The sequence below is a fragment of the Hesperophylax consimilis genome, chromosome 5 (assembly GCF_061612785.1).
Source record: "Hesperophylax consimilis isolate HC1 chromosome 5, BYU_Hcon_1.0, whole genome shotgun sequence".
In the NCBI taxonomy this organism is placed as follows: Eukaryota; Metazoa; Arthropoda; class Insecta; order Trichoptera; family Limnephilidae; genus Hesperophylax; species Hesperophylax consimilis.
In genome coordinates this window covers 42,406,462-42,419,341 of record NC_142840.1, presented here as the reverse complement: position 1 = coordinate 42,419,341, position 12,880 = coordinate 42,406,462, and the positions used below count along the sequence as shown (strand labels likewise).

Genomic DNA, 12,880 nt, shown 5'->3' with positions numbered 1-12,880 from the left:
CACGTAAAATATTCGAGATGCTGGTAAACGATACACCAGTAGCCTAACTTGATGAACAAAGAGGATTGAAATCTTAATTTTTGAAATTCGCCAAGTGCTTGTCTTCCAGAGCGGTCTGAACGAAATGTGGTTGAATTAACAATTTCAACACAAAATATGTTACCCTATGAAATGGGCTTCGTTTTCTCACCAAGATCCAGTATTTTTTTTTTTTTTTTTTATTTTTTTTTATTTATGCTTTAATATATTTGTTAAACAATGGTATAGTATATTGTCCTCCACGCTAGGAGTTCACCTGTGTTGTGGAGGACTTTTTCAATTGTAAAGTTATATAATTCTAAAACAATACAGTGGAGTTGGTTACACAGAGAAACATTAAAAATTAAAATATAAAATCGATTTTTCCATAGTTATAACAGTAGTTTTTCCATAGTTATTCCAAAAAAGTGAAATATAAAAAATTAAATATTAACAGGATTGTAGCCAGTTCCATATGTGTTTTTTGTATTCTGTAAGATTAGATGTTTTATATTGTGTTGGAAGTGAATTGAATAGTTTTATAGCCTGGAATCTGTAGTGTTTTTGTCCAAAGGATGTGTTGGTTTTTGGTATTAGTAGTTGGTGTGCATGTCTTGTTCTGGTATTGCGAGAAGTTTGTGAAGTTTTAAATGTGTTTAGGTTCTTGTAAAGGAAAGTAAGTATTTGTTTTGAATATAGTTTTTGAATCTTCAACACTGGGAATTGTTTAAATATGGTTGAAGTGGGTGTTAGTATTGGTACTTTAAGTATTACTTTTATTAAGGTTTTCTGAGCTTTAAATAGTGTGTCTATGTATTTTTTACTGGCATAGCCCCAGGCAATAATGCCGTATTCCATTATAGATTGTGCAATTGCGAGGTATATATTCTTAATATCAAATATGTTCAGTATATTTCTCACGTTTTTGAAAAAGTAAATCAACTTATTTATCTTTCCTTTAACCGATTCAATATGTCTGTCCCATTTTAAATATCGGTCGAAGTATATACCAAGATATTTTATATTTTCGGTTTGTGTGATTGGAGGACAATTGCATGGGATGCTCGCTGAGTGACAGGAATGTATTTTAAGGTAGATGTTTTTGGCGGGTTGGCCTCTCGAGTTTATGCTAAAGGTTATGAATTTAGTCTTATCTATATTTAAAGTTAATAAGTTAGAGTCAAGCCATTTTTTTGTAATATTTAGGCCAACTTCAGCTTTTGTGATTAGTGTGTTCCAGTCAGTGGCCTTAAAAAGTAACACAGTGTCATCAGCAAAGCTTATAATTTCCCCGTCTATTTCGAGGTGACAAAGATCGTTAATATAAATAAGAAATAGGATTGGGCCAAGTACGCTGCCTTGTGGTACTCCGTAGGATACTTGTTCCTTGTCACTACATGTGTTTTCTATTGAGGTATATTGGGTGCGATTTTCCATGTAGCTTTCAATTAATTTGAGTTCTGTTCCCGTGATTCCGAAATATTTAAGTTTATTGAACAGGTTTTGGTGGTGAATTGTGTCAAACGCTTTTGCCAGGTCTAGGAATATTCCAAGGCATTTTTTACCCTGATCTATATTTGTTTTGAGGAAGTCTGTTACTGAGGCTATGGCATGTGAGGTACTCATATTTTCCCTGAATCCAAATTGATTTGGTGATAGTATATTGTTTTTGTTAAGAAAAATTAAAAGGTGGTTTTTGATATGTTTCTCGAGAATTTTTGAGAGCGTGTTTAGAATTGTAATTGGTCTGTAATTATTAATTTCTTCCTTGTTTCCTTTTTTGTGGATTGGAATTACTTTGCCCGTTTTCAAAATAGTTGGGAACACTCCTTCTTTAATGGACCGATTTATAAGTATAGTAAGTGGGATAAGAAGTGCTGACTTTATTATTTTTAGTGTCATCGGTGATATTTTGTCGCTACCCTGAGAGTTTGTGTTTTTTAGTTCGTTTATAAGTTTTAGTGTTTGTATTTGGGTAATGTATGGAATTTATTTAACACCAAACGATGTAGGTGTATACCTACTAACTGATGATCCATGCCCATTCTCAGTTTTTTGGTTGTAGTATATTATTTGTTAGTCAAAAAGTAACACATATTCATTAATTTCTATGCGGCAAATAAATTATTTAAAACAATTTCTCGTGTGCTCAATCCAGGGTACAGTAGCATTTTATCACAAATCATTTCATACAATCTTTTGACCTTTTAACTACAAACATATTTAACTACTTTAACATACAACAAGAATGTGCTGAAAGCCTGCTCGACAAACATATATCGGAACCGCTTACATGAAAGTGTGTCTCATTCTGATATACGTAAGACGGGAGTACCTACCTATATTGCAGGGTGTGTGTTTCAGCTACCAGTCACCCAGATAAATGGGATGAAAAATACTTTTGCTAATGAATTAGGTATTTGTGCAAATCTTATTTTTAGTATTATTTTTCAGTATTAGAAATAAATATAATAATATGAGATGTTTTCGAGTGGTGCAGGCAAACGGATAGTATGAGAATTGTCGCTTCCGCTTCACCTTAAGACCCTGCACACCCAAACAGATTTATAATTTTGTAACACCCACCGCCAATAGCTTCAATATCTGGGCACAGAGGTTCCATAGTATGAGAATTGTCGCTTCCGCTTCACCTTAAGGCCCTGCACACCCAAACAGATTTATAATTTTGAAAACACCCACCGCCAATAGCTTCAATATCTGGGCACAGAGGTTCCATAGTATGAGAATTGTCACTTCCGCTTCACCTTAAGGCCCTGCACACCCAAACAGATTTATAATTTTGAAAACACCCACCGCCAATAGCTTCAATATCTGGGCACAGAGGTTCCATAGTATGAGAATTGTCGCTTCCGCTTCACCTTAAGGCCCTGCACACAGATTTATAATTTTGAAAACGCCCACCGCCAATAGCTTCAATATCTGGGCACAGAGGTTCCATAGTATGAGAATTGTCGCTTCCGCTTCACCTTAAGGCCCTGCACACCCAAACAGATTTATAATTTTGAAAACGCCCACCGCCAATAGCTTCAATATCTGGGCACAGAGGTTCCATAGTATGAGAATTGTCGCTTCCGCTTCACCTTAAGGCCCTGCACACCCAAACGGATTTATAATTTTGTAAACGCCCACCGCCAATAGCTTCAATATCTGGGCACAGAGGTTCCATAGTATGAGAATTGTCGCTTCCGCTTCACCTTAAGGCCCTGCACACCCAAACGGATTTATAATTTTGTAAACACCCACCGCCAATAGCTTCAATATCTGGGCACAGAGGTTCCATAGTATGAGAATTGTCGCTTCCGCTTGTCACAAAGCAGATCTCTCAAACGCATTTTAAAAACTAAGAGAAACTAAAATTCAACGTAAATCCTGAAAAAAACACAGAACTAAGCGACAGAATCACGCGCACATTTGACTGCGCAAGCAACGCCAAACACCAACGGTTTCTCTGACCGCCTGCGACTGCCATTCCGGATCTAGCTTTGGTCTCAACAACATGTGTGGTTTGGTACAAAACCGGTCTCGGACGCGGAGTGCCCGAAACATTATTAGAATCTAGCACGCGCCTGTTTTGTGCGTGTATACTATCACCACCTTGGTTACTACTCCACCATGACTGTGAGTAACACCTCCATGGCCTCACAACTCCTGCATCTCCCGGGACACCCTATGTAAGCAAATACTTAACCTTTGCCCTATTATGTGCCTTCTTTTAATGTCTGTTAAACACGCCTGCCAGTCAGAGCAAATACGAGATAGAGATTGTTCAATTCAATCAGTCAGGAAATAATTTAGGATGTATACTGTGTCCCCATTTTGTGTTATACAATGTACCTGTTGAGTGTAAATACACCAATTTATCATTCCCATAGGAGTTTCATTTGACGAGGGAAGTGGAGTCTAGATTGTTGAATGTCCCCCGTGTAAAGGCATTATTTAGACCTAACCTGAGCATAGTAATTAGATTTCCATGATTCTACCACTGACTTTGCCAAAGCCGGCACAAGCGCTCTACGTAATTCTCAACACTGGCGCTCTACGTGGTTCTTAATACTGGCGTATAACGTGGGGAGCTCCAAACCTAACATGCTTCACCTTAAGACCCTGCACACCCAAACGGATTTATAAGTTTGTAAACGCCCACCGCCAATAGCTTTAATATCTGGGCACAGAGGTTCCATAGTCGCTCAAAGGGATAAGAAATTAAAAATTACCGCCATTTTTTGAGATTGGATAGTCTTCATGTGTCGTGTAAAGCTGCCATGCATTTAACTGCCATATGTAAAAAGGGTTGATATCACTCACGATTATTTGACATGGGCTAATAAACTTTGGTTTTATATGGGCTAACAAAATTTGGAACATTGCTAGCAATATTATTCTGTTCATCGGTCGGTGATGCAAAATGTCGATGATTCTCAACCTATAAAATATTACCCTTTGTCATTGTCATTTTTGTGGCTGCATCAAATTATTAGATTGATTTGGCCCAACCAATAATAGAGCTAGGACACACTATTTGTGTCCGCGATTGATTAGCACAGAACACGGTATAACCGAACGCAGCTAGCGTTAGCAAGGTAAGCGATCAACCTTCATCTGCTCAACTGAGAGATATTTACTGAAATTAAAACTGCTGCAATTAAAAAGTGAAACATAGTAATCATCGCGAGTGAAATCTGCCATTTGTGCAGTGATGAAATGTCATAGTAATCAGTGTTTTATATGAGTCTTCGATCAACTTACATTGTTTCTACACTTAATTAGAGATACCGCAGTGAAACGCATTCCACTACGACATATTGGAAAATACCGAGTACCTAACTAACTAACTAAATAACTAATCATCACGCCATTTCCCTGCAGGGGTAGGCAGAGAGGGCGGACCGCCAAACAAATCAGTCTTGGCACACATTCCTTGCCTCATTCACATTCGTACATTGTCTCATACACACTCTTCTATTATTCCGACTCTCTACATGACCTGATCAAATATATGAGTCTCCGACTTCTGCTACCATTCGCATTTGCATCATATCATCCTTACACTCCTGTCTTTGCTCATTCTCTCTACATGCCCAAACCATCTAAGCGTCCCTTTCTTAATCTTACTCATTACGCTTACATCAGCCTTGCACTCTTTGCGCATTTCGACATTTCTCACACGATCATACATGGTTTTACCACACATACACTTCAGGGATCTCATTTCAACACGAGTACCTACAGAGATTAAACCGCCGAAAGATGCCGCCGTTAAACATAATTATTAGCAGCACGGGATCGCCGATTGTGTGCGCATTAGTTCATGTTTAAAAGTGACTTATTATTCATTCGTTCGTGGAACATTCGTGCAGGACCCGCTGGACATCAATATACAAAAGAATCAACGAACCCGGGAAGTGCCGAAATCTTGCCATTGTTTTGTGTGTTGGTTGGGGCAGCGCGATTCCTACCGAATTACAAGTCTCCCTAGAACAGAGAGAGGACAGAACGCCTCTCTCTGCCTCAATTACAGTGACGCAACCTACAGCGTCATCGTACATGCCATGTTGCGCTACCATGGCATGTACGATGACATGGTTACATGGTGCTTTATTATTAAAGAGAGTTTCAAGGAAGACACTGTATACACCTATACTACCGTTCAATTTGCTGAACGTGATACATCACATTAACATACAAATGGTGTTGTTTAAGCATTATACAATATAACTCAATTTCAGTGGTTTAATTTGAACCCAACCGGTTTCATCCGATTATTTAATATTATGTACTTCCTAATCATGCAAATGTTGGAAATGAGATGGTGTATGTAGATGTAGAAATTATTAGTTATAAAATATAGTGAAATAGCATAGAAGGAATAAAATGTACGGATACTGACCTCAATGTGACTGGTCCTGCCGTACTGGGACCGATAGCTGCTACTCCTCGCAAATGGAGATACATCACTACGGGACTGACTAATGTAAGACCTAATATCCAGCATATCAGCATCATAGGCAGAGGCACTGGATAGGCGTTGAGACCTTGGGTCCACACACAGCATATTACACTGGGAGATCTCCGGCTGTTTCGGTCCTAGATTACATTCCGCGGTTTCAATCACAATCGGTACTGATTGGTAGCCGTTTGAAGAAGGAACTGAATTGCCATCGCTGACACTCTCTTTCTCAATGATGATTTTGCCGTTGCCGGAGTCATCTATTTTTCCAGCATCCGTGGGCTCATTTTTTCGCAAAAACTTAGGAACTTTCCAATTTTTTATTTTGTTTGTGTATTTACCGTAGCTTCCTGTAATTAGGGAAGATAACATAATTTAGATTTTCAATATATTATATTAACACTAGTCCTTAGAATGCCAAAAAATCCCAGAACAAATTGAAGATAGATATGAACTACATCAAATTCTTCACTCTATTGTGCACAGTTATCAAAACAATTATTCAGCATTTGTTAAAGAAGTAGTGAAAGTGGTGATTCATGGAACCATTACAATGTGTTGTGGCTATGCTAAAAGTAATACATTTAGGAAGATAGAACTAATTTATTATTAAAGAGAAGTTTGATCCAAATATGAAATAGAAAGTCTAAATGGTCCTCAAATATATCATTTTTACATTACATTGTAATTCAATCTGAAATAATATTTAACAACGGCGATTGGTCGTCCTCCATTGGTAGAAATAAAAAGGTGTTTCAAGGGACTGGAAAAAAATGTTTGTATGCGGTAAAACTATATACATAATACAAAATGTTTGTATGCGGTAAAACTATATACATAATACAAAAAAATTATGTGGAAAGGGGACTATTGTTAGGCTAGGGTAAATTACATATTTATTTGACATTAACCACTCAATCTCCAATATTGCGTTAGACCAGCATCTACAGGTTCGGGATGGGTCCAACTATTAGGTGGTATATGTCATTTAGGAATCCAATCCTAACAAACACTTCCTTGCTAATAGATGGAGCAAACTTCCACAACATTAGATAATTTAAACCAATTTAAAGCTCGATTGGATTCTTATTTTGGAGAGAAGGATTAACTTATTTTAAATTTAAAAAAACTAAATTACTGTTAAATTTATTGTGAAATCAGATATGAACGCATTAGCAAAATGCTGCCTGCTCATAATAAAAACAGAACTAAATTCGTCTTACTTATCAGATTCATACGCGCCAGTTCAACGTTAGTATAGTTCAAGACCGGTTTAACCGTACCTAAGCTATTATTGAAACTGCGTTTATATATAAGGGGAAAAAATTAATAGGTTAGGTTGGGTTTTTTTTTTACTTCACTTTCCTCTTTGCCGTTGTTCTGTTTTGTCGTGGAACCTTAACAAACATACAGCGATATACTTGTCCCAGGGAGAGATCGTATCCACATCATCGACGACCTTCCTAAAATCTTCCTTCTCACACGTCTTGTACAAAAACGAAAAGACAGAAGATACTAGAATGTCTAACGTCTTACTCGCCGCCTTGCGAACACAGTCAGTGGTTGCAACAAGTGGGTTCGAGTTGACTCGGTAATCATATTCCTATAGACTTTTCGCAAACGTATATTTCTTTCGAATTGTGTAACTATTATGGTATTGCCAGTTATAAAAACAAGAGAAAAAAAAAGCTTTATTTATAAAATGCACACAGGATGAGGTGGACATTTAAAATTTATTACGCACTTGTTCATTAATAATTTTGCTGAAAAAATAATATGATCAGCGTTATAAAGTTGGAAGTTTACTGTTTAGTTCCTGTTCTCACTGGATAGATTTGTGTTACACTTCAAATTCAAATGTCATCGTAATGAAATAGTGAGGTGACCGTGCAATTTTGAATATTGGTATTTTTAGAACACTTAAATATAAATACACGGTGTCCGGAAACTCGTAATACAAGCGGGAAACTGGAGAATCTACACCACATGGGGAACCCAAAAAAACATAAAGTTTTTTGATTTGAGCATTTTCAAAAAAAAAAAAAAACCAAAAAAATATATTTTTCGGCTATTTTAGGGTTAAAGTTTTTTCTGGTGTTTAGGGTTGAATAACAGATGTTTTAACCCTGCAGAGCAGAAATATTTTATGATATCACCGGGTTAAATGAAGGGTGATTTCAAAATAATGCTTCAAATCCGAGTTTCTTCATTTGTTTTACTTTCAAATAGTTTTAATTAGTTGGGTACTTTGATCTTCAGTAATAATTTATAAGAATTTGATGAAAAAAAAAATCAACTTCAAACTCGATTTACTCGATAACGAAAGCTCAAATAAAAAAAAAATATACTACAAAATCGACTCCAAATGTGATGTAGATTCACCAGTTTCCCGCTTGTACTACGAGTTTCCGGACACCCTGTATATAGAGTAGGTATGTTAAAAATATATCTCTTGTTTTCTTATTGTGAAAATGTTACTTAACGATCATTTTGTTTAACATTTGTAAAATGTAACTATGCAATCAATTTTTATTTCAATACAATATGATGTTTTTTTTTATATTCATAATTACTTCTTTACATTTTCGACTGAACAAGTAAATGTGTGCATATAAATAAATAAAATTCTTGTACTAACTCGCATTTTTATTTTGATTCCACATATTTAATAATGTATGCATACAAATAAAATATTTTGCATCTTAATCATCGATGTAGGTGCTCATTAATACAATGTTTGTAAAGGTCCCGTTAATTATAGAAGAATGGTCACTGCCACCCATCAATATTATAAAAAGCAAGTTACTATGATGACGTGCATAGGAGCTCTGCCTGGGAATACTTTAGGACTATAATGTATGGACAAGATGCATAATATAAACAAACCTGTGGAAATGGGACTCTTGGAAGATTCATTGCTGACATCCTTTCCACCGTTAGACTTGTTCTCCTCGTTCTCCATGTCGAGGATACTAGGCAGCGAGTTGGCCTTCATCTTCAGGTGGAAAGGGTTGGGCGACAGGCGGTTGGGATTCATGATGGGGGGGGTCAGGGGGTCCTGGAGCCCCCGGTGGGGCCGCAGCTCGTCAGGGGCCAGGGAGATGTTCACACTGGGAGACAGGGAGTCGACCGTGCATGGTGGGGATATTATCAACTTGAGGGGCATTTTGTTACCAGTCATCGAAGCGTGCGGCTGGCGGCCTTCAATAAAATACGTTTTGTGACCTGCAATAAATATACCAAATTTAGATTGATTGCCGGCAACCTGGGCGTTTAATATGTCATGTCAATCTTGTACATGAACATTACCCATCACACTAGACAATAGCTTTGTTCAGACTCCCAGAGGAATGCAACGAGTGGGCTAGACAAGTGCGAACAAGTTAGAATCAAGCGATAGTTGAACATGAAGTTGACGGATAGCTGCAATGTATGTTATAATGTAGAAGAGGGTTTTAAGCTGTTAAACAAGTGATTGAAATACAATGATGTTAATAACTGAAGAAATCTCCGAGCAAAGACAAAAAGAGTAAAAATGGACACTCATATTTTTACACATTTAACAAAATTGCTAGCATTTAATTTCCCTACAAATAAAATGATTACTGCATATAGATTGCAAAATGGTGGAATCTTGATTTATACATAATAAACATTTGTAATACAATTTGAAAGTATCTCCTCTACACCAGGGGCCAATGTTATTTTACATGAAAGTATCACCCCAGCCACCTCCTTTACATCGGGCTCTCTGTTATTTTACATGAAAGTATCACCCCAGCCACCTCCTTTACACCAGGGGCCAATGTTATTTTACATGAAAGTATCACCCCAGCCAACTCCTTTACATCGGGCTCCCTGTTATTTTACATGAAAGTATCACCCCAGCCACCTCCTTTACACCAGGGGCCAATGTTATTTTACATGAAAGTATCACCCCAGCCACCTCCTTTACATCGGGCTCCCTGTTATTTTACATGAAAGTATCACCCCAGCCAACTCCTTTACATCAGGGGTCACTGTTATTTTAAAATCTTAGAACACTTGCTCTGAGAACGGGGTGGAGGTTAGAGTTTATTTTTTCAAGGTTTGGGACTAAATCATTTACAAATTAATATGTCAGTTATACAATAATATCAATTAAAGAACACTCACCGAACACATCTTCGCCCTCTTCCAGGATGTAATCGCTGAGGAATCGACTGGTCTCTTCAGAAATATGAACCCGGCCAGGCTTTCCTGTGGATTCCATTCTATTGGCAAGAGTTACATCGTTGCTCCAAACGTCAAACTTAAATCGCCTTGTTCCCACAATCCCACACAAAACAGTTCCCGTGTGGACACCAACCCTCATGTTCACTCCATCTCCCCTCTGCTCATCAAACAGTTTAATGGCTTCAATCATTCCTAGAATAAACAAAAAGGATATTAATAATTACTATGTGATATTGAAGTTAGGTTAGAATAGGAAGTGCAAGTAAAGCTTGAGCTATTTAAAGTAGAGAGACAAGAAGTCAACGCTTGAGAATGATTGGATTTAGTGCGTATTTACCTAGGCCCATCTCCACACAGCATTTAGCATGATCTGCCCTCGGCTCCGGACAACCCGATACACAATAATAGCAGTCTCCCAGGGTAGATATCTTCTCACAGTTATTCAACTGACAAAGCTCATCAAACCGCTCGAATAAATCATTCAGTATATTAACCAGTTCTTCCGCAGTCTTATTACTGGACATCTTGGTGAATCCAACAATATCAGCAAATAAAATGCTGACGTTTTCCATGCAGTGCATGTTGAAGGGTCGGAATAGTGATTTGAGGTCAGACGCCCCTGGGTTGGAATTTCGAGGGTACAGACTGTTGTTCCTCTTCAGACTGCTCTCAGATTCTATCCCAGTCTCACACATTAGCCAATCTGCCACTTTGGGAGGCATCACCGAATGAATCATCTTTTCTTTCAGTATCTTTTCCATTTCTAGTTGTTTTCTAACCAATAGACTCTGTCCTACCTTCATGAAGGTCCCGCGCATGCGCACTATGGTCATCAGCAGAATGTGGACCCCTATCAGGTGGATACACAGGTGAAGCAGAATTCTCACAGTCAGACCCGCATAACTAATGACCTGTTCTTGGCTTTGCACAAGGGCATTTAACAGTTCAAAGGCCACAGAATAAACCAAACTGAAGCTAACACATAGATACAATGGGAGAGGAATCGAGGTGTAGATGATGAGGATAATCTCAGCACACATTGCAAAATGTCCCGCCTGACTAATGTCACCAATGAAATGCGTGTCCTTAAATGGGAAAAAGCCCATGAGGGATAAACTCAACGCGCAAAGTAGCAACGCCATTATCACAGATATACTTAGTGAGTGCATTCTATAAACATCTGTAAAAGTTAAAAATATTGCAAAAGCAGTCACGAGGAAAACTGATAAAAAAATAGAGCAAAGCAGAGGCCATGTCGATACGTGTCCAGACAGGCCAAAAGCCAAGAAGTACAGCCCCCACGAGGAACAAAAGATGGAGATGTACAGCAATGCCAGCCTGCAAACATACAACATTACCATTAATATCAACACGTTGACCTATTTTGTGGCTTACTAATGAATATTAATTATCTAAACAAATAGAGCCAAAGATAGATGATATAAACACACTACAATGGAAAACTATAGCAGAGACGACGGTAGGTTATTAAAAAGTAACACCAGTTCACAGTGCAAACAAGATAAGTCAGGTATTTGACAGGAAGCGGGGAAAGATAAACAAACAGGGGATTGTTTACCTGAATCTCAGCCTGATGGGAGTGAACGTGCTGGACTTGTACTGGCCCTCGAGGATCTCCGAGTCGAACTTGGGGTTGAAGAGAGAGTTGTTGGCAGCACGCTCGAAGGGCACGGGCATGGCGAGCCCGCAGCACGAGGAGCGGCGGTGGCCACGTGCCAGCAGCGCCTGGATGTGCGGGGCCATGCAGAGGTGCAGCTCCTCCTCCTCCCTCTCAGCCTCCGCGCCATGCTGCTTCAAGCTCAGAGACGCAGAGCGCTTTTTCTTACTAGACATGTTTATTACATCGCACTTTTGACTCATCCATGCTGTTTATGACTACAATTTTAAAAGAAAAATATGCATTTTTTATACTATCTACCAACAATAATGCTTAATGATCTAAATTAATGTGTTTCCTGTGAATTATAATGCTGATCAGACTCGAATCAACTGGGCACTCGAATGTTCACACACTACTTGACAGTTACTACTTGATTCCGAGAAGATGTTCGAGCAATGTGATGCAATTAATCGACTCGTAAACATAAACATACATGTTAATAATGTAAAACAAAGTGTGATAAAATGTGTATAAATTTTCTTATCGTGTACAACCGAGTGATATATCATCTAGAGAATTAGCACAAGATCAGATCGAAACCCTGAAAAGGAATGTTCCAAGTGCAACTGACATCAGCTGTTACCTGATTTGTCCGGAAACAGCGCGTAAACTTCAGAATCATGCAGTAAAAGGAGATTCACATATTAATTATTATTGTTAGTAGTCAGATACTGCTGCACAAACATCAATAAAAAATATTTGTTTAAATGCACTCGAAAAAATATTGCCTGGTTTGACTGGGTTGCCATTGAATTAATCGTTTATGTCAACTATTTACCAATAGCTACAAAAAATAAACACAATATTCAGTACCTACCTCGACCTGATTTAGGTACTTACTTACATGAAAACTACTTTTAACATAAAAATACTGATTCAGGAAATATCAATGGACATTTTAAATGTTATTATTAATCTCATTTCGCCAACAAAAACCATACGGCTACAGCAAACATATAGGTAAACAACATCCCACATTTTTTTCTGTGATTTTATTG

General features: G+C 37.9%; 1 protein-coding gene across 3 annotated transcripts in view; it reads right to left on the bottom strand.

Moving 5' to 3' along the window:
- Positions 1–12,605, bottom strand: part of Ac13E (Adenylyl cyclase 13E) — a 36,080-nt gene extending 23,475 nt beyond the window's left edge. Inside the window, exons 1-6 of one of the 3 annotated variants that reach the window (XM_089631890.1) lie at positions 12,466–12,605; positions 11,781–12,097; positions 10,539–11,539; positions 10,142–10,393; positions 8,873–9,211; positions 5,927–6,336 (exon numbers count right to left, since the gene is read on the bottom strand). In XM_089631890.1, coding sequence (XP_089488016.1) covers positions 5,927–6,336; positions 8,873–9,211; positions 10,142–10,393; positions 10,539–11,539; positions 11,781–12,082 — 2,304 coding nt within the window. In that variant the 5' untranslated portion in view covers positions 12,083–12,097; positions 12,466–12,605. Of the gene's footprint in view, positions 1–5,926; positions 6,337–8,872; positions 9,212–10,141; positions 10,394–10,538; positions 11,540–11,780; positions 12,436–12,465 lie in introns of those variants that run through there. The other 2 variants (XM_089631892.1, XM_089631891.1) reach the window with 2 other exon arrangements.
- Between the last annotated feature and the right edge of the window lie 275 nt (positions 12,606–12,880).